Source organism: Chlorella variabilis (genome assembly GCF_000147415.1).
Source record: "Chlorella variabilis unplaced genomic scaffold CHLNCscaffold_2, whole genome shotgun sequence".
Lineage (NCBI taxonomy): Eukaryota > Viridiplantae > Chlorophyta > Trebouxiophyceae > Chlorellales > Chlorellaceae > Chlorella > Chlorella variabilis.
The window spans coordinates 307,006-326,147 of record NW_005435086.1 but is presented as its reverse complement, the minus strand read 5'-3'; the positions used below and the strand labels follow the sequence as shown (position 1 = coordinate 326,147).

The 19,142-nt window shown below is 66.2% G+C and overlaps 7 protein-coding genes across 7 annotated transcripts in view; 2 read left to right on the top strand and 5 right to left on the bottom strand.

The window, feature by feature from the left end:
- Nucleotides 1–154: 154 nt before the first annotated feature.
- Nucleotides 155–969, top strand: CHLNCDRAFT_137619 (expressed protein; the record flags this gene model as incomplete). Its single annotated transcript, XM_005851323.1, has 3 exons — nt 155–565; nt 686–853; nt 943–969. 3 exons carry the CDS (start codon nt 155–157, stop codon nt 967–969), a joined length of 606 nt encoding a protein of 201 aa, XP_005851385.1.
- A 199-nt stretch (nt 970–1,168) lies between these two features.
- CHLNCDRAFT_33744 (hypothetical protein) lies at nt 1,169–4,109 on the bottom strand. Its single transcript, XM_005851030.1, has 10 exons — nt 4,015–4,109; nt 3,649–3,857; nt 3,437–3,527; nt 3,099–3,180; nt 2,848–2,987; nt 2,512–2,653; nt 2,171–2,278; nt 1,914–1,979; nt 1,642–1,792; nt 1,169–1,477 (listed from the first exon to the last, which is right to left on the bottom strand). Exons 1-10 carry the CDS (start codon nt 4,092–4,094, stop codon nt 1,452–1,454), a joined length of 1,095 nt encoding a protein of 364 aa, XP_005851092.1. The 5' UTR covers nt 4,095–4,109; the 3' UTR covers nt 1,169–1,451.
- Nucleotides 4,110–4,384: 275 nt separating this feature from the next.
- On the bottom strand, nt 4,385–7,798 carry CHLNCDRAFT_48454 (CPD photolyase; the record flags this gene model as incomplete). The annotated part of the gene is made up of 12 exons (XM_005851029.1): nt 4,385–4,519; nt 4,688–4,760; nt 4,939–4,991; nt 5,195–5,315; nt 5,544–5,655; nt 5,870–6,101; nt 6,324–6,452; nt 6,648–6,739; nt 6,927–7,103; nt 7,295–7,406; nt 7,589–7,655; nt 7,767–7,798. The coding sequence occupies 12 exons, from the start codon at nt 7,796–7,798 to the stop codon at nt 4,385–4,387; spliced, it is 1,335 nt and encodes a 444-aa protein (XP_005851091.1).
- Nucleotides 7,799–8,530: 732 nt separating this feature from the next.
- CHLNCDRAFT_137616 (hypothetical protein) lies at nt 8,531–11,391 on the bottom strand (the record flags this gene model as incomplete). The annotated part of the gene is made up of 10 exons (XM_005851028.1): nt 8,531–8,810; nt 8,979–9,066; nt 9,279–9,369; nt 9,538–9,731; nt 9,960–10,036; nt 10,174–10,295; nt 10,494–10,603; nt 10,845–10,921; nt 11,142–11,181; nt 11,337–11,391. 10 exons carry the CDS (start codon nt 11,389–11,391, stop codon nt 8,531–8,533), a joined length of 1,134 nt encoding a protein of 377 aa, XP_005851090.1.
- Nucleotides 11,392–11,739: 348 nt separating this feature from the next.
- On the bottom strand, nt 11,740–13,455 carry CHLNCDRAFT_137615 (hypothetical protein; the record flags this gene model as incomplete). The annotated part of the gene is made up of 5 exons (XM_005851027.1): nt 11,740–11,814; nt 11,981–12,131; nt 12,240–12,441; nt 12,575–13,196; nt 13,348–13,455. 5 exons carry the CDS (start codon nt 13,453–13,455, stop codon nt 11,740–11,742), a joined length of 1,158 nt encoding a protein of 385 aa, XP_005851089.1.
- A 247-nt stretch (nt 13,456–13,702) lies between these two features.
- On the top strand, nt 13,703–15,304 carry CHLNCDRAFT_18894 (hypothetical protein; the record flags this gene model as incomplete). Its single annotated transcript, XM_005851322.1, has 4 exons — nt 13,703–13,882; nt 14,015–14,132; nt 14,556–14,684; nt 14,937–15,304. The coding sequence occupies 4 exons, from the start codon at nt 13,703–13,705 to the stop codon at nt 15,302–15,304; spliced, it is 795 nt and encodes a 264-aa protein (XP_005851384.1).
- A 1,024-nt stretch (nt 15,305–16,328) lies between these two features.
- CHLNCDRAFT_137613 (hypothetical protein) overlaps nt 16,329–19,142 on the bottom strand; it is a gene marked incomplete at both ends in the record, with an annotated part of 9,056 nt that continues 6,242 nt past the window's right edge. Inside the window, 9 exons of the mRNA XM_005851026.1 lie at nt 16,329–16,344; nt 16,530–16,639; nt 16,809–16,921; nt 17,125–17,217; nt 17,421–17,502; nt 17,709–17,853; nt 18,097–18,186; nt 18,403–18,515; nt 18,752–18,844. Coding sequence (XP_005851088.1) covers nt 16,329–16,344; nt 16,530–16,639; nt 16,809–16,921; nt 17,125–17,217; nt 17,421–17,502; nt 17,709–17,853; nt 18,097–18,186; nt 18,403–18,515; nt 18,752–18,844 — 855 coding nt within the window. The remainder of the gene's footprint in view (nt 16,345–16,529; nt 16,640–16,808; nt 16,922–17,124; nt 17,218–17,420; nt 17,503–17,708; nt 17,854–18,096; nt 18,187–18,402; nt 18,516–18,751; nt 18,845–19,142) is intronic.

The following is a 19,142-nucleotide window of genomic DNA, read 5'->3' as shown; positions in this document are numbered from 1 at the left end:
CCTGCGCTTCCTGGACGAGGCGGTGGTGGAGGTGGAAGTGGCGGTGGAGGTGCAGGTGGACCGCGCCTGCAGAAGGGGACCTCCGACAGGCACGCCGCCGTTGCGGCGCTAACCAACCAGCTGGCGCAGGAGCGCGAGAAGCTTGAGAAGCTGGATGAGCCGCTGCCTGCAGACGCGCCCGGCGACAAGGACGCCTGAGCGAGCGAGCCGCAGCTGCCGCTCCTGCCACCGCTCGCCCACCTCGCCACCCGCTGCCCGCCCCTGCGCCGCCGCCCCGCCTGCAGTGGCCCCGGACGAGCCGCACCAGCGCGGCGACAGCGCCTTGCTGGATGCCCACACCCTGGGCAACATTGCGGCGCACGTGCTGAGCGGCCGGCTGGCCCCTGCCGACTATCAGAGCCGCATGCTGTGCCTGACCGACTGGCGGCGCAAGGGGACGGCGTTTGACCTGGCGCCGCTGGCCCAGCAGTTCCCCTCCACCAACAGGCCCGAGTTCAAGCCGCTGCCCAAGGCCACATTCGACAAGGCCTTTGCGCTGCAGCCCGGCGGCCTGCGGCTGAGCGAGGTGCGGCGGCACTGGCAGGATGACTTGCCCGCAGCGCCGCCCTGCTGGCAGGCGGCCCCCACCTGTGGCGCCTTGTTTATCCGCTCACCCACCCGCCTGCCCCACCCGTGGCGCCCGCAGGCGGAAAAGGGCGACCTCCTGCAGACAAACCTGGGCGGCTTTGGCACGCCCTCCACCACCGCAGCCTCGGGCGGGGCCCAGGGCGCGGGCAGTGCTGGAGGGGGCGCCGCAGCCCCGCCTGCGGCCACAAAAATCAAGCTCAAAGTGAAGGCCAGCAAGGGAGAAAAGGTAGGGGGCATGGGGAAGCCCACAGCCAGATGGTAACTGTCTCCAGGCCTGCATTCCTGACCCCGCCCCCGCGTGCCTGCTGTATGCAGAGGCGCCGTGAGGGCAGCATCGGCTGAGCAATGCACCGCAGGAAGGACAACTGTTGATGCCGCCCCCGCGCCTGCCTGTCTTCTTCCTGCCATTATCACTGTATGAATTCTGCTACCGTTCTGCTCCGCATCATACCATTCCTTGCTCCGCTGTTCTGCTATCAGTGCCCTGTTCCTGCTTACTTTGCTCCTTGCTGCTTTCCTGCCACATCTTCTACCACCTACTCCACTCATCGCATGTAACAAAGACATCATGGTTCTTTGCAAGAACTGCACGCTTGCAGAAATGCAGATGCAGGCAATGGGAAAACTCGGCCAGTGGGAAAAGCTGGCCCAATGGAAGGATGGGAACAAAAATGACAAGCTTGGACAAATGTGCAAGTGCTGCAATCGCGGGCACAAAGTTTTGTCGGAAAACTGGTGCGTGTCAAGCTGCAGGCCAATGCTGAATGACAGCTGGGTTCGTCTCGTTTCTCTAATAAGCCTCTTGCCCTCCTCTCCTTCGGCCGTCAGTGGATGATCACGTCAACATTGTCTGCAGCCCAGCACACAAGGGTTGGGACATCAGCAGCAGCCACAACAACGCACGTGCTACATCAGCCCTCGCTACAAGCACCGCGCGATCCAGCACCAGCCAGAGCGCCACAGCGGCCAGAAGAGGTGTTGATGGGCAGCGCAGGGAGGCGGGAGGACACGCACATACGACGATTCCGGTGGCTCCCAAGCGCTTGCAGGTGGGGATGAGGTCTCGCGCCTGGCTCTTGTCCACTATTACTTCCACCGCCACAAACCCGCTGTCCACCAGCTGGCTGATGGTAGGAGACCGCTCCGAGGGCAGCAGCTTGCTGACCTGCGAGGGCAGGCGAGCAATACAGTGGAAAACATCGGCGCAAGCTCCTGGTGAGATCGCCCCGCAAGGCTGGCGGCAGCGCTCGGCGACAGCTGCTCCCGCTGCTCCCACGCCGCCTCACCTCCTCCAGCTGGTCGCGATGCAGGTTCATCTTCAGCCCCACCTTCTCCTTGCCCACAATCGCGCCCTGCGCCAGAGGCGATCACCAGGCAGCGGTGAGGAGCAGCGGCGTGATGTGCCCGTGCCATCCTCACACATGCCTCCCTCCACTGACAGTTGGCAACTTGGTAGCTGCCCCTCAGCCGTCGGCAATTCGACGTGGGAGCTTAGCCCCCTGCCAGCAGCCAGCAGCAGGCACCTCACTCATTACACGTTTACCTGCAGCAGCAGCGCCACATCCTCGATCTTGGTGCGCTTGGCGGGGTCGGCCCAGGCTGCCTTGTTGGCCACCAGGCGCGTGGCGGAGGCCAGGATGGTAGACACAACCTGCAGCCACGGCAGCGGCGGCGGGTGCAGATACCTGAGGATACGGACCAGGGCAAACCCAGGGGCTGCCCAACCGCAGCAGCAACCCTCTGTAAGTGGAAGAGAGGTGCCCGGGCTTGGCTGCTGTGGGGAGGCGCCACGCCATCTGCACCCGCTCCCAGCGTGGCCACACCCAAGCCCACACACAGCACACGAGCCTGCCGCTGCCGCAGTGGTCCGGGAGAAGTCCGCACCCGGAGGTTGTTGGCCTTGAGGGAGGACCCAGTCTCGGTGATGTCAACGATGCCGCCCACGCCAGGCAAAGATGCCTTGACCTCGGTTGCCCCCCAGCTGTACTCCACTTTCTTCACCGCGATACCACGCTCGTCGAAGAACCTGCGGTACAAAAGCGGTACAGTCAGGGCGGCAAGTGCGACACAGGAGGTAGGTGTCAGGGGGCGGGCAGCCAACTGGCGTGCCTGCCGCAGCAGCCGGCTGGGAGCCCGGCTGACCCTCTGTGGCTGGCATGCCCCGCCAAGCCATACATCCCAGCAGACCCCTCCCTGCTGCCCCCCCTGCCAGCCCCGCACCTGCGTGTGGTGTTGACCAGCTCGGAAGCCACAATGGTGCCTGCCAGGTCCTCGGGCTGCTGCACGGGGCTGCTCTCGGGCACCGCCAGCACCCAGCACGCCGGCTTGCTGGTGGCCTTGCTGTACGGCAGCTCGCACACCTGGCAGGCAGCAGCAGGGGAGGGTGGGTAGGGGGCCTCCATGGGACTACCTGTGGGCGCATGCACCGCAGCGAGGCCGCCAAGCCTGCTGCCAGATGCCGCACCACGCACCTCCACCACATCAGCCCCATTCTCAACGATCCAGTCATAGCCGCAAATGCCGGCATCCAGCACGCCATCCTCGACATACCGGCTGCACGGCAGCGCCCGCCGGTGAGGACACCACGGCAGGTGTCAGGGAGCGAGCTGCAACCCCCAACCCGGCTGCGCCTCTCAAACCCCAACCACGCAGGCCATGCAGGTAGCCGAGCGCTATGCAGGCAGGCACATCAGCGCCTCCTCTGCCAGGCCTGCAGACCAGCTGATGAGGGCGGCAGCGCTGCCGCTCTGGGGCTGCCGCTCTGGGGCTGCCGCTCTGGGGCTGCCGCTTGGCGGAGCTGCAGCCCCACCTGATCTCCTGGGAGCGGAAGAGCACCATCTGCAGCTGCGGGTCGTCGCACTTTGGAAAGTAGCCGCGCTCGCTGATCTTCACCTTGAAACCTGCCAGGCAGGGGGCAGGGCGGGGTGAGCAAGGGGCTGGGAGTGGGCCTGGAAGGCTGAGCAGCCGTGCTCCAGGTGGCGCTCGCGGTGGCGGTGGCGGCTGCGGCCGCATCCCACTCACCCGCCCGCGCAAACAGGTCTTCAGTGCTCTTCTGCAGCGACCCTTTGGGAAATCCAAAGCGCACCAGGGCCTGCTCGCTGTCGTTCTGCTTGGTCTCTGGCGGGGCGAGGGGCGCCTCCACCATGGCGGCGGCAGGCGGCAGCGGCAGGCGGCGGGGCGTCGGCTGCGGCGCCTGGCAGCGGGGAGCGCTGCCCATCCTGCTGCTGCGGCTGCGCCAAGGGAAGCAGGATCGTGGTGGAGTCGCAACCGGGAGAGTTGGGGAGGGAGGCATGCCATGTTCGCACGTGATCCTCACAGACGTTGTGCCTGCCACGGCCTGAAAGTTTCGGATCGGTGAAGATGTTGCGGTTGGCGCGCTTCACTCACCGAAGAGAGCGCGGCGCCGCCACCAGCTGCCGCTGGCCCGACCCAAACAAGCTGCTGCTGCTGACCTGCTGCATGATCATGATGTGCCTGCGGTTTGACGGATCTGCCGCTTGCCGCCTGTTCTGCCCCTGCTTGACCGCCGCCACGCAGCCGGGCACCGCCACCCTGGCGCACATTTCCATGTTGCAAAGCCTTGTTTCGTGTGCTTTCTCGTGGAGTCACAAGCTGGAATACATAAGCAACCGAGAGCTGGTAGGAGAAACGCAACGTGCCAGCAAGGGCCAACGGGCCAGCTGATCCGCGCCACCCCGCCCGCCGTGGCGGCATGTCACCGCAGCCGCCTCCCGGCCTTCATCCAAGCCACCCCGCCTCACTTCTGGCCGGCCTTGATGTCCCGCACCAGGGCGCCGATGCGCGCAACGTACTTCTCGACGTCAAACTTGCGCTTGCAGCCCGCAAAGTTCATGAACCGAATCTTGCCAAACACGGGCCGCTCCGCCCAGCCCTGCACCCACCGCACGCCCAAGCAGGGGGGGCGTGTTGAGCAGGGGGCCGCTGCCGACGCTGTAGGCCTCAACCCAAACCGAAGAGGTGATCCGCTTTGCACCACCAATCAGCCCCTGCCCGTCTGTTGCACCCAGTGCCACAAACACACACACACACACACACACACCTGGTCGTGGATGCCGGCGATGGACCACATGCAGCCCACATAGCCGTTGGCGTCCCGCCCATCCAGCTCATACCTGCACCACCGCATGAGAAGGCAAGCAGTGTTGAAAAAATCACGAAAGGAACGGGCTGGCCACCCCTGGCCGCCGGGGCAGGGGTGGCTGGCATGAGGGTAGCATCCTGTTGCCATGCGCAAAGCAGTGGGGAACAGCGCTGCGGGCCGCAAGCCGCCAAGGCCAGGAGTCCCGTCACTTGTCGTTCAGCCAAATGGAAATCTCCAGGGCCTCCTCAGGGGACGCGCTCCACTGCAGCAGCAGCGAGGCGGGGAACGGGACGGAGCATGTGAGGAGGGGAGGCAGAGGGAGGCAGGCGGGCACGTGGCGCGCCAGCACTGCCAGCACAGCCAGCCGTGCCAATCGAGCAAGTCCTGCAGCGCCAGCTCAACGCCAGCTCAGCTTCATCGGCGCCAGCTCAGCGCCAGCTCAGCGCCAGCTCAGCGCCACCTCACCTCCAGTATCTTCTTGGCCCAGTACATGCGCATGAAGCCGTGCATCTTGCCAAAGTGCACCATCTCCGCCTGCGCCGCGTTCCACAGCTTGTCGTGCGTCTGCCCCTTCTCAAACTGCTCCCTGCCAGACCAGGCATCGCAACAGGCAAGCCGTTGTTGAACGCGAGACGCGTGAACAGCAGATGACGCCAACGCGCACGGCAGCGGCAGCAGCTCCGCCCCTCCCAACGTCCTCCCAACCGCTCGCTGCCCACGCCGGTACCCAGACGGTGATGGGGACGGGCACAGCACCCCAGCACCGCCCCTGCCATAGCCCGGCGCCGCGCCCAGCCACCCCGCCAGCCCGCACCGCGTGTACACGTGCTCGCGCTTGTCTCCGCGGTGGTCGTTCAGCGTCTGGCGGGCCCAGTCGTAGGCAGCGTCTAGGGAATCATAGTTGGGCACATAGAAGCAGTAGTTGTCTGCGCATGGAAGTGGGAGGCACCGTAGCGTGGTCACTGAGCGAGGTGGAATTGGTGGTGGTAGTGGTGGTGGCAAGTGCGACGGACGACAGCATTGCAGAGGGCGGGGCAGCTCGGCAGCAGCAACCACACTGCTGCCTGCAGAACCCCCCTGCCCTAGATCTCCCCGCGCCCCCTGGCAGGGCTCGGCTGCTGGCCTGTCCCGCCGCCCCACCTGCCAGCTCCCGCCGCACAATCAGCTCTTCCAGGAACCCCTCCACCGACGCCTTGTGCACCGCCTTGTTGCGGGCAGCCTCCACCGCGGCGCGCTGCGGCGACAGGTGGCCAAAGTGGAGGTAGGGGGAGAGGCCTGAGAGGGCGTCAGGCACGGTGGGGTCATTGCGCTTCTCCTCGTAGCGAGCCAGGCGCGCCTTGCTGCCCAGGAAGCCCTTGGGCCCGCTCAGGGCCTGTGCAGCGGGCGGCAGGGAGGATGGCATTGGATGGGACTGGATGACAGCGGGGAGCTGACACTGAGGACAGCTAGGCAATGCGACAGCAGGCAGGCAGGCAGGCAGGCAGGCAGGCAGGCAGATAACAAAGCAGGCAGGCAGGTGGAAACGCAGGCAGGCCCAGGCATCCGCAGGAGACGAGGCGGCAGGCAGCAAGTCGGGCACGCGGCGGGTGCTCACCTCCATGGCAGCATCCTCCCCTGGGGCGCACCACCGCACCTCGGGCACCTCCTTGCCCCGCTCCAGCACCTCTGCCAGCAGGGCATCCCAGTCCACCGCCTCGGGCGTCACCCCGCTGCTCCACTCAGGCTGCAAGCGGGCGCAGGTGCAGCACGCGGCAGGGCCGCAATTCCGAGTGTTGTGACAGGCTTGGCCCGCTAGGGAGAAGCACCAAGGGTTGCATGGCTGCCAATCCACCCTGCTGCACCATCATGCCCAGACCTGCCTACCCCCAGCTGCACCCTCTCTCTTCCCATCCCACCCCTTCCCATGCCCAGGCCCGACCTGCGGCTCCAGCTGCGGGAACTCTGTGAGGAACTCGGGCAGCTTGGAGTGGATCTTGGGGCGGATGGTACGGGCAGCGTACTCGCGCTTATCTGCGGTACAGGCGGTACCATGTGGGGAGCGGGCGCATGGGAAGGGGCACCCATCAGCAGCGGGCAGGCAGGCAGGCCTGAAGCTGGAGAACGCGGCAGCAGCGGCAAGCAGAGCGCCAGCAATGCACCTCCATGATCACTGGCGAAACAGCCGAGGGGAAGGATGGGAAATGGCGGCAGGGCGCACCGGAAGCCACCCAGACGGGCACCACGTTGTGGGCATCCACTTCGTGGAACGGCACCTTGATCTTGGCAGCCACCCCCTCCCGCCAGTGCCGCCCCAGGCGCAGCGGCGCAAAGTCGGTGACCAGCAGCGAGGCCCCCGTGTCCTTGACCAGCTGCGGCACAGTCTCCAGAGGGTCGCCTGCGAGGCAGGGGCAGAGTGGGGGCATGCGGTGGGAGGGGCTTAGCGGGCTCAGCCCAGTCGGGGTATGGGTATGCCACAGAGCAGACCGCGGGTGCCATGCAGGGGAGCACACGCGTAGCTGACAGGTGCAGCAGGCGTGGAGGCAACAGCGGGGCCGGGTGTGCAGCAGCAGGCCCCGGGCGGCGCACCCTTGAGCAGGAAGAGGGGGATGTTGAGCGCCTGCAGCTTGGGCTGCATCAGCCGCAGGCCGCGCACCATGAAGCCAAACTGGCGGGCGCCGGCGTGCAGATACTCAGTCACCTGTGGGGTGGTGGTGGAGGGGAGGCAGCAGCAGAGGGAGCGGGTGGGATGGGGCGGTCACGCCTGGTGCTCAGAGATGGTGCTCGTAGGGAGTGATGGGGAGCGGGAAGGGGGCTTGGGGGTGGGGGTGCAGGAGCTGCAACGGCCCGGCAGGGCAGCCGAGGCTAGCCCCTGCCTCTTACCAAGTTGAAAGCTACCGCCACCGGCACGCCGCGCTTAGACGCTTCGGCCGCCGCATGCAGCAGCGCCCTGCATGTGTGCGGAACAAGGGCAGGTGGCTGCTGCCGTCCTGGGGCAAGCGGGCGGCAGTGGTCAGCGGCGGCAACCTCGGACCGAGCGGCGGCTGCCACTGGCTCTCACCAGTTGTCCCGCACCCTTTGGTCCCGAGACATCCTGCAGCAACGGTACAGCACGGTACGGGGTCTCCCTGGGCGTCCCTCTTCAACAAGTTTTGCCAAGGGGCGCTGTCGGGCAAGCAGCAGCGCAGTATGCGGCAGGCGCGGCACTTGCCAGTAGATGACGGGTCCGTCGCTGTCTACCGCGCCCTTGCGCAGCTCGCGCACGCGCTTCGGGTTGACCGCCAGCGGCCAGATGGCAGCCTTCTTGGCAGGGCCGCCCTCCAGGGCTTCCTCGGCCTTGCGCTTGTCGCTGTCGGCCATGCTGGCTGCTGCTGCCGCCGCCGCCGGCGAGCCCTCCACAGGGAATGTGGCGATGTCAGGAAAGCCGCGGGCGGCTGAGGCAGGCCGTAGGTGCTGCAGACGATGCAGGTGCGGCCTGCAGGCTGGAGCCACTCGCCAGGCGGCGGCCCGAGCCAGCGCCAGAGCCAGCCTTTTGAACGCGCGGTAGGAGGTGCAAAGATGCCGTGCAAGGCCAGATGAAGCTGCTGCGATGAACCGATGCCGGAATGCGCGGTGCTTCTGGCGGGCAGGGCCCGCTGGCAGTACACCCTCCGCCGCCCAGCGTACAAAGGAGGTGGCTCCACATAGCAGGGGCTCGTCAGTCTCTCATTACAATCAGATTATTAACCCTAAACCCTGAAAAATAATAATAATAATAAATAATCCAATGAGTTCAATGCTCTCGACTGTCAACGTTCTGCACACCACTCCTGCCGCCAGCCTCGCTCACAGCTCCGCTTTGCCGCTGCTGGCCGCGGCGGCGGCCGCCTGGGCCTTGCCCTCCTCCAGGAACAGCGCGCTCACATACTCCTCGATCTCGCCACCGATGGCCTTGCTGTCGTGCAGGCCCTCGATGAGAGGGCGCGGGATGCCCGCCACGCCGTGCGCGGCGCCCATCAGCGCGCCCAGCGCGGAGCCCCGGTGGCAGTTCTCTCCGCCCACGTTGGTGTTAGCCAGCACAGCCTCCTCGAAGCTGTCGGTGTGCTTGTAAGCCAGGTAGAGCACGCTGCAGGCGGGTCGGGGAGGCAGGGAGGTCAGCAGGCGAGTTGACGAGCGTGTGTTGGTTGGGGCACTACAGTGGCTGTATGCCGGGGCCGGCCCCTGGGAAAAAAACCACAAACATCAGCCCCCGGCTGCCACAACGTGAAGTCGACGGACCAGCTGGAGAAAGCACCTGGGGAAGGAGTCTGTGATGTAGCAGGCGGAGCCGTACACGCGGTGCACCACCTCCTGGTCGGTGTAGCCGTACCGCAGCGCAGCGTCTGCGGTACAGGGTGGCAGCACGTGGTGGAGGCACAGGCCGGCGCAGGCCTCGACGTAGCCCTGCCCGCTTCAGGACCCCACCACCCACAGCAACCGCGCATACGCGCACTGGCACACCACCGCCACCCTCCAGCCGTGCCCCCCCAACCACCACCACCACCACGGAGCACAGAACAAAACGGGGAGGAATGCCCTGGCCCAGGCTCCTCACCTAGGTCCACCCCCACATCCTTGGCCGCAGAGCGCACTGCCTCCCGCAGGTCCCGCCCGTTGGTGACCTCCACCAGCAGCTGGGAGTACACCTGCGGTACAGCAGTACAGCAGCACAGCAACATCGGAAGCAGAAGCGGTACCAGCAGTGCCAGAGGCCGTGAATGGAGGCGGTTGGAGGCTGGCTGCCAGGAGGGAGACAAGCGCTCAGCTGGCGACCCACCAGCTGCAGTACTGCCTGGCCCCGCAGCGCAGCGCACCTGTGCATAGTTCCCCAGCGCCTGCGACTGGTGCGTGAGGGCCAGGTGGCGCCGCGCTGCCGCCGCCGAAGCCTCCGCGCCCTGCCGCATTGCCCCCAGGATCACCGGCGGCAGCGTGACAAAGCCGCCGATGGAGGCGGTGTTGTGGCCCTCTTCCCCGGCGCACTTCTCGGGCGGCACGCCGGCAGCCCAATCTGCGGGGGGATGGTTGCGGGGCAAGGGAAGGGGTGAGGGCTTCGGCTGGCTTGTGGTACCACGCGCATCTGGGAAGAAAGGCAGTTGAGTTGAGAGGCAGAGAGGCAGTTGGGCTGAGCGGCAGCAGCTGTAGACTTGAGAACCACGCCGGCGGGGATCCGGGGGTGCCGTTTCCGATCCCCGGCCCCCACGCCCTGCAACCCCTCGCCAACAGCCAACCCACTCACTCTTGAAGAAGTCGCGATGGTAGCTCTCTGCGTATGTGTCGTTGTGGCTTCCAGGGGTAGTCATGAAAGCGACATAGCTGCACGGCAGCGGCGCCCGGCACGGTGGGTCGTGGCGAAGAAGACGAGTGCGGCGGGTATGGCAGGGAGGCATCGCATGGTGGCGCCCCTGAAACACACAATGTGTGTGCGTCAACCACAGAAAGAGACCGCTCACTCCTGAAGGAAGCCCTCTTGGCTGTAACCGCCGCGGCGCGCCATGCCGCGCGTCACCAGCCGCGCGCACAGCGCATTCAGCGTGTTCTCTCCCGCCGCCATGCCCTCGTGGTAGTGCACACCCTGCATCGTGGGCGCGGCGCGGGTAGAGGCAAGGGGCAAGGGCAGAGCAGGTGAGGGTTGGGATGCTCGCTGGGAGCTGCGGCTACAGGCAAATCCATGGCTGCGCTCAAGTTTCGGAAACCGCTGGTGCCCCAGCGGCCATCTCACACAGCCAACAGCCAACACAGCCACCACTACGTCCCGCCCTGCCGCACGCACCGACTTGCCCCAGCGGTCGTGCTTGCCGTGGTTGATGACGTCGCCGATGATGCGCCCGCCCTGCCCGCCCCTCCCATGCCCGCCTGTGTTGCTCACGCTCATGATGCTACCTGCGATCCGGGGCAGGCGTGCCGCCGAGAAAGCTGATCGGCAAGCGGGGGCTCAGCAAAGGGTTGCGCAGCAGCAGGCTGTGCCTGGCTTCAGCAGGAGTGCGCAGCGCGAGTGCGCATGCAGGCATGGGATCCAGAGGGTGGTGGTGGTGGTCGCAGGAAACCCCGTACTATTACCCACCCAACCCTTAGCCCACCCACCAGCCCAGCCCATCCCAGGGGCCAGCTGGCCCTCACCCACCCGGGTGCCGCTCCTTGGGCGCCTGGTAGGTTGTGATGCGCCCATAGTCGCGCTGAAGGGCACGGACGTCATAGTACCTGCAAGAGGAAAGGGAGGGGGGCAGGGGTAGGTTGAGGAGGAGGGCTGCAGGCCAGAATGAAGGTGCAAGAGGTGCAGGGGGGGAGCTGCCCGCAGGCATCAGGGCTGGGCAGGGCACCATGCAGCGTGCAGCATGCAGGCAGGCACGGTTGCCTGAGCTGCCGAACGATCGGCAGGCACCGAGGCAGGGCTGCAGTATCAGGGCTATAGAGCGCTCACCAGTGCACGGGCATCGACAATGCGTCCGCGATGTATACGCCTGCAGCAAGCACACAGCGCCCTCAATAAAGCATGCCGATTGGCAGCGCTGTGGCGGCGGCGGCGGCGGCGGCAGGCGGCGGGGCGGCGCCATTGCAGCCACTCGCGCGGCTGATCGCCGGCGCCGTCGGGCTCCTGATGGGCCACTTAACTCACCCCATAGCGCGCCGCGCACCCTGTCAAGTGTGACAGGAGAGGTGATGCCCGCCATGCCGCAGCTGTGTCCCTCTCTGTTAGGAAAGTGTGGATTAACAATCCTCGTGAAGAGATTGCAGCGCTGGGGTGGCGGTTGCCTATACGCGCCCAAGGCAGCGCCACGTCGCACCTGCGCCGCCCTCGCCGGGGTGGGTGGAGCGCTCACCAAGCTGAATCAAGAAGACGTGAGGTCTGCCGAATGCTAAATGCCGATTGCGATTATGTCAACCTAGCAATCCATGCATTGCAATCACATGCGAAACAGCTGTGTTGTTGCCAACCGCCAGTCGACGGCATGTAGAAGGGCTGGCCGATGTTGAACTCGAGTGGACTGGTTCTGCCTGTTCTCTGTTTCAATGCGGAGCTAGCTGTTCCAGTGCTCAAACTCGTTGATGTCGGCACCTTCGTCAAACCCGCCGCTCAGCACCTTCATGTCCACCTGCACCCGCCGCACACAGCCAGCCAGCCGGGCAGTGGGCCGCCTGGCACGCAGGTACCAACAGCGGAGGGGGCAACGACCCCCCTCCCCGCCAGCAGCCGCTGCAGAGCAATGTGTGCTGTATCTCCATGCCCCATGCACGCACCCCACCCCACACATGGCCTACCTGCTTGTCGTACTTGGAGCGCCGCCGCTCGTCAAACTGCCGCCACCCAGGCATCTCCCGCAGCTCCTCGGCGGTCACCGGGTTGCCGTGCAGCGACAGCGTGGCCAGCGCTGCGCAGCCCGTCAGCACCTCTGGCGGCACGGCGCGCAGCCTGCAGCCAGCGCAGCGGGCAGAGCGCAGACTTCCATGGGATCAGTGCAGGCAGGGAGCCCGGTGGTCTCTGCAGGCTCCTGCCCTGCCCCCGTCCCTCCACACTCACCTATTGTTGTCCAGCAGTAGCAGCTTCAGGCTTGACAGCTGGCCCAGCTCGGGTGGCAGCACACCCAGCTGGTTGTCCCGCACATCGAGCTCCACCAGCTGGCTGCAGCCGCCCAGCGCCGGCGGCAGCGCCGCCGGCCGGTTGCCGCGCAGGCCCAGGGTGCGCAGCTGCTGCAGGCAGCCGATGCCGTCCGGCAGGCTGGCTGCAAGGGAGGGCCGGGTAGGTTGAGTGGAATGTGAGCTGCTGCTGGTGGCGTGCTCAATGCTTGGGGCGGGAGAAGGGGTGCTGTGGCTGACGGACTTAAAAAAGCAGGGCAGTATCCCGTGACAGCGCACCTATTTGGTTGCCGGCCAGGCTGAGCTTCTGCAGGCGTGCCAGCCCTGCGATGCAGGCTGGCAGCGCCGTGAGGCGGTTGTCGTCTGCTGCAAGCACAACCAGCTGCGTCAGCCCCGTCAGCAGCTGCCAGGGCCCGCCCTCGTCGCCCAGCTGGTTGATCGACAGGCGGAGGCGCTGCAGGGCCGTCAGCTGGCTGATGGCCGGCGGTAGCGCGGTCAACGCGTTGCCGCCGACATCCAGAACCCGCACACGCGCCGCCACGCTGCTGCTGAACAGCTCTGCCGGCAGCTGCGCCAGCTTGAGGTCACGCAGAGCGGCGATGCCCGTCTTGCTCCACGCTTCGGCACGCTGCGCCATGCTGGCGGCAGACGGGTGCCCTGCCGACGCCGCGGCCACCGCGATGCCCTTTTGCGCGGCTCGCTCTGCCAGCTGCTGCCGCCCTCGTTCCAATGCCTGCTGGCGGCCCTGCCGCGCCGCATCCAGTGCAGCCTGCCCCTGGCTGGGCGCCCCCGCCCCGGCTAGCAGCATCAGCTTGGCGCCGGGCTTGACCCCTGCAGCCGCCAGGCTGCCGCTCCGCCCGCTGATCACCTTGCCTGCCACCATGACCTTCTGCTTGCGCACCTGCAAGGGTGCGTGTTGGCCAGTGACGGGGAGGCCGATGGGCAGGCAGCGTTTCGGTGGCAGCGGTGGCGGCGGCATCGGCAGGCAGCAGGCGGCAGCGGCGGCCGGTGGCATAGCGGCGGCACAGATGGCTGGAGAAACGAGCACCTACCATCAACCCCGTCAGCTTCTCCAGCTCCTCCTGCAGTTCTGCCACGCTGCTGTCGGGCGGCAGCGAAACCGCAAGCGTCTCCCTGCCATACTTTATTGTGAGCTCCATTGTCGATTACAGGTTCATTAGAGGGATCGCTGGATTGCTATCGATGCCAGAGGGCGTTTCCTTGGGCTTGAATAGTACTTCCTGGGCTGTCGGTACTTTGATCTACTGCAACAGAGACCTCGCCGCATCGCACCATCTTCAGAGGCGGTCCAGAGCGCCAGCAAACCTCCGTCGACATACAAGGCCATCCCACCTTGCCCAATTGCTGCCTTTGATCGCTCAGGCTGCCAGGATGGAGGGCGTGGGGATGCAGCTGCTCACCACACTGGCGCTCATGTTCTTTGGGGCACTGGCATGCGGCTGCGCGCCCTTCTTCCTCCGCGTGAAAGACACGCACCTGCAGACGGTTGCAGCGCTCGGGGCGGGCCTGATGATCGGCTCGGCGCTGGCCGTCATCATCCCCGAGGGCTTCCATGCCTTTGCGGAGGTGCGCCGCCGCCGCCGCCACCCGCCCTCGTCACTTCTGCCGCATGCATCTTGCCCTACCCTGGCGGCGCCCTGCCTGTGCCTGCAGGCTGGCTCGCATGCTCATGAACACGACCACGACCACGAGGAGGAGCCTGGGCACGAGGAGCACGAGGAGGGCCTGCCAGAGGGGCTGGCGGGGCTGGTCCTCATCTGTGGCTTCCTGGCCATGCTACTACTCGACCACCTGCAGCATGCGGCAGGTGGCAGCTGTGGCACGCCAGGCCACACCCACGCCCACCACCACCACGCTCGCAGCCATTCGCACGGCAACGGGGACTGCGTCAGCGCCAGCGCCGGCCAGGAGCGCCAGAAAGACAGGTCGCCCGAAAGACAGGCAGCGGCGGGGCAGAAGGGCACGGCGGCCGGCAGCAGCGACGCAGGGCACGTTGGCGAGCCACGTGCAGAGGCAGCAGACTGCACTGGCAAGGCCAAGAAAGGTGTGCGGCTGCTCACATCTCTGTGCCAGCCCCTGCTGGGTCACACTAGCACTGTTTGCTGCAAGCCTCCCTTGTTCGTGCCCCGCCTCTCCTCTTGGGATGCCGTTCCCCCAACTCGCCTTCACTTGCCATGCGCCTGATTCCGCTCGCTCTCGCCGCCCTTCTCCACCGCCACTCCGCACGCTGCAGGCGCAGCGGCCCCGCCGCCGCCGCCGGCCGACCCTCAGAGCGCCATCACGGGGCTGCTCATCCACTGCGCCGCCGATGGGCTGGCCATGGGCGCTGCTTTCCTCTCTGGCGACGCCCGCCTCACCATGCTGATCGGTAGGTTTGGGGTGGGGTGGGATGCAGTGAGGTGTGTGTGTGTGTGTGCGCGCGCGCGCATGTGTGTGTGTGTGTGTGTGTGTGTGGTTTATAGGAGGAGAGCGGGCACGGGAGCCTGAAGCAGGCGCCCCTGCTGGAGCGGCCCACCCCTCCAGCTGCCGCCTCTACCCCTTCCCGCCTGCGCTGCCTCGTCCACCTGCCTCCTGTCTGCCTCTCACCTTGCACCTTCCACCTTGCACCTTCCACCCACAGCTGCCGCCATGGTGCTCCACAAGGCTCCCATGGCCTTTGGGCTGGCCACCTACCTCATGGCCTGCCAGTGGACCTTCCAGCGCTCCCAGAAGACGCTGCTGCTGTTTGCGGCGGCGGCACCCGCCGCCACGCTGGCCACCTACGGCCTGCTGGGCTCGCTGGCGGTGCTGTCCTCGCCCGGGGCCGTGGCCCTGTGCGTGCTCTTCTCGGGCGGCACCTTCCTGTATGCCGCCACCATGCACATCCTGCCAGAGGTGCTGCAGAGCGGCGGCGGGGGCGGCCACGCCCGCATGAGCAGCAGCCAGCTGGCGGCGGTGGCGCTGGGCAGCCTGCTACCGGTGGCGCTCAGCTGGGGCCACCACCACTGACCTGCACGATGCATTGCCTGCACACTGATGCACACGGCATAGTGCCCAGGCGGTGTAAAGCAAAGCCATGAAATTTCTGGGGAGTGCTGCTGCCTCCTGCCATGGTACCCAATACTATGCGATGCAGGTGAATGCAGGCTCTTGGCAACTGTCTGCCACCCCTCAGAGCGCGCAGCATGCTGGCGAGCCAGGAACGATGTGCTAGACCTTGCATAGCAAGCCTTTGTAGCCTGTGGCCCCCATCTGCATGGCCTGATACCACTTCCTGAATCACATCCTAAAGCGGGAAACTGAGCCAGGGCAGCAGCCGATTTCTTGCGGATCGCTGTGCACCGACGTCAGTCTGGCTGGCGACACTCGCTCACCCTGCCTGCCAACGTGCTACAGCCGCACGCCTCCGGCGCCCGTGCACTCCTGTCAGCAGGCCCTCGAGATCTACAACACCTTGCATTGCTGTTCATTCAAGAGGGGGAGAGAAAGTTTCAGGGATGCATTCCCCTGCTGCATGCATCGCTGGCGCCGCCAAAGTGCTGCACTGCCATTCAGCGGACCCATTCGGCGGACCCATCGCCAGCGCTCCGGTCCCAACGGCGATGCGCGGAGCATGTCTGATAGGCCCGGCGCCGCTGTTGAGACAGGGGAGCGAGGCGAGCTCGTGTTTGCGCAGGGCAGCGACGACCCAATGGCGCAGTCATTGAAGCGGAATGGTGGGCGCAACTGGGGCTGGGGGAGCGAGACGAAGCGAAAGACAGCAGAGCGTGCTGTGCTTTGCCACCGACCAGCGCGCTCGGCAGGCGCCGCCGCCCCACCCGCCTTTTGCTTTGTCTCTTTGTTCTGCGGCTGTTGCGCTGCGTCATTACAGCGCACGGAGTGCTATGAACACATGCACAGAAGTAGAGAGGCAGCCATGCAGGTCTCTGCAGACGCACGCCCGGCGTCGCTGCCACCGCCGACGACCGCAGGCGGGCCAGGTGTGCCGCTGACAGCTCTGTGCTGCCGCTGGAAAGCACGTGTCGCTCGGAGCTTAGCCGCGCCGTTTACTGCAAGGAACGGGATGGGGCAGTGAAGGAGAGGGAAACAGACAGGCGCATTGAGTGCGGCAACATGGGCAACCACCGACACCGTCAGGCGCCAGCTTCTTTTGCGGCAGCCTTTTTTCTTCATATCCTTTTTCTTCATAACTCGCCTCAAACGCCATTCGTTGGGCTCAGCAAAGCGATCGTACAGGGGCTCGATGCGCTCGTGCCGCTTGCGCCTCGAGAGCTTGTGCGGGTCAGCGGCGCGGAAGAAGCGCGGCGCCATCTCCACCAGCCACTTGGGGTCGATCTCGCACACCTGGCATGGGCAGGGGTGGGGCAGGGGTGGGGTGAGGCAGGCAGAGATGCAGTGCTTGGGGTGGCGGTGCGTTGGGTGGAAGGAGGAAAGGGGCGGGAGGCGGCGCGGCGGCAGCAGGCGGCACAGGAGCGGCGCATCGGCGGCGCAGTGTGCAGTACAGGGGCCGCACCTCTCGCATGTACTCCTTTGTTGTCAGCACCAGCTCGTGGTACACCACCCACTGCGGCTGGTGCTGGAAGAGGGCGGAGCTGGGGTGGATGAACACGGGCTGCTGCTCCACCACTGCAGGCACGAAGAGGGAGGGCAAGGCCAGTCGTAGCAGCTGAGCATCATGTGTGCGTGTTCTAAAGGGAACGACGGTCGAGGCAGGCCGGGGTACACACCAGGTGGATGCTTTTTGCTGCCGAGCCACCCGCCTACCACCACCGCCACCACGCACGCCAAACCCACACACCACCATCAGGCCGCCCACCCCGCCCACGCACCCGTCTTGTAGCCCTCCTGCGCGTCCTTGCGGGCGGCGTGGAAGAAGAAGCCGGAGCAGATGGCCTTCTGGATCTTCTGGTAGCTGCGCCCGGCTGCAGTACCAGCAGGGGCCAGGGGACGGTACCGGTACCGGGTGAGCGGGGCACAGAGGGCAAGCACCGGGTCGTCACCGTCTCGGTGCCAGAAGCACTGGCAGGTTAACGACAGGTAGAGGAGAGCGCTGGGGGGATGCAGGGCGTGGCTTCTGCTTCCCCATCCGTTGCGTCTCTCTGCCTGGCGATGCGGTTCAGCCCACCTGACACCAGGTCGAGCTTGTAGCGATCCATGATGGCCACCAGCTGCTTGCGCACATCCTGCGCCCGCCGCAGCGACCGCGCCTGCAGCGCAGCAGGAGAGCGGGGGCCGCAGGCGCACGGCGGGTTGGCCAGAGCAGAGAGAGCGCGCGTGCACGTCGGTGGCGTGGAACCAGTCAATGGCTGCCCATCCGCTGGCTGGTTGGCCTGCACGCTACACCTGTCGCCACCGCCCCATGCTCCCTCCCATCCCACCTCCCCCACACCCCACCACCCGGCCTCCGCCGCACCTGCACAAAGGCCTCGTAGCACCAGGGGTTGGAGAACTTGGAGTTCTTCCAGCCCTCGTAGACCGCCAGCAGCGTGAGGTGGTCGCCCTCGGGCTGGTGGAACTTGGCCTTCTTCTGGTCAGCCTGCGCCTGCTTCTCCTTGGGCCTGCGGGAGGGTGGGTGAGCAGGTGGGTGGGTAAGGTGGGGTAGTGTGGTTCGGTTTGGTTCGGTGTGGTGTGGTGCAAATGTGTGAGTGGTGGGGTGGTGGGGTTGGGTGCGGGTGTGGGGCTGGTGCTGAGGAGAGTTGCCGGCACGCTGGGTGGCGGAGAGCAGCAGGGCGAGAGAAGCATGCGCTTGCAAGCGCTGGAGCGACCGGCAGCCTGCCCACCGACATTGCGCCCTGGCTCACCGGTAGAAGATGTTTTGCGCGGAGAGCATGCCGATGATGGTCAGCACCTCCTCGCTGCACCCCAGGTCCACGCTGGCGATCAGCATCTTGCTGCGGGGAGGCGCAGGGGTGGTGGTGTGTGCGCGGGTGGGGGAGAGGGGCAGGAGCAAGGTGGGATGCTTGGGGCAGCGAGAGCGGCCGCGAGGGGGGGAGCGCAGGATGTGTTTGTGCGCGAGGCAGGACGTGTAGCGCTACACATGCACTGCCAAAAAACAGTGCAATACCACACAGCGTACAGTACCACAAGGCGGTACCACAGGACCGCACCTGACGGGCGGGTCCAGCGGGAACTCCGCCATCTTGCGGCCCAGCCGCGTCAGCAGCCCCTCCTCGTCCAGCGCTCCCAGGTTGTACAGCTGCTCCAGGGCGGAGATGAGGGTCTGCATGAATGGTCCGGTGGGTTGGGGAGGGGAGGGAGGCGGGCCTCGAGGTCAGCGCTGGAAGATGCGGGGAGCTCTGCGGCGCCCCCTGGCAGTCCTGCCGCCATCCCCGGCATCCGCCCAGCAGCCCCTGCCCTGCCCAGGCCCCCTACACTACTAACACCTCAAGCAGATGGAACCCCACCCTGGAGCCCACACCACCAACAACAAAACCACCCCACCACCACCACCATCACCTGCGGCGGCGGCGGGTCCATGAAGTCGAAGTTGAGCAGGTCGTTGATGCCCATCGCCTTCATGGTCAGCACCGTCATGGACAGGTTGGAGCGCTGCGGGGGGTGGGGTTGGGGTGGGGTGGGGAGTGAGGTGAGGTGAGGTGAGGTGGGCAGGGGAGAGGCGTGTCAGCACGCAGGCAAGCGAAGGGCAGGGCAGCACTCAGGGTAAGGGGTGCGCGTCGATAAGCAAGCTGGCATGGGCGTGTGGCGCAGGAGGTGGTGGGGTGGGCCGCCCCGCAGCAGCGGCAGCCCGCCCAGGCCCACCGCCGTCGCACCAGCATATAGGCTGCCGCGCGGGCCAGGAGCCGCCCCACACCTGGATCTCTGGGATGCTGGTGGGCAGCATCTCCTG

Bases quoted from the DNA above. Each gene is read 5' to 3' on its own strand.
- CHLNCDRAFT_33744 (XM_005851030.1), bottom strand. From the start codon at position 4,094: ATGATCATGCAGCAGGTCAGCAGCAGCAGCTTGTTTGGGTCGGGCCAG. The intron at 2,988-3,098 runs GTGCGTGGTGCG...GCTGCCTGCCAG, and splicing joins ATGGGGCTGATGTGGTGGAG to GTGTGCGAGCTGCCGTACAG. The intron at 2,279-2,511 runs GTGCGGACTTCT...CCGTGGCTGCAG, and splicing joins TCAAGGCCAACAACCTCCGG to GTTGTGTCTACCATCCTGGC.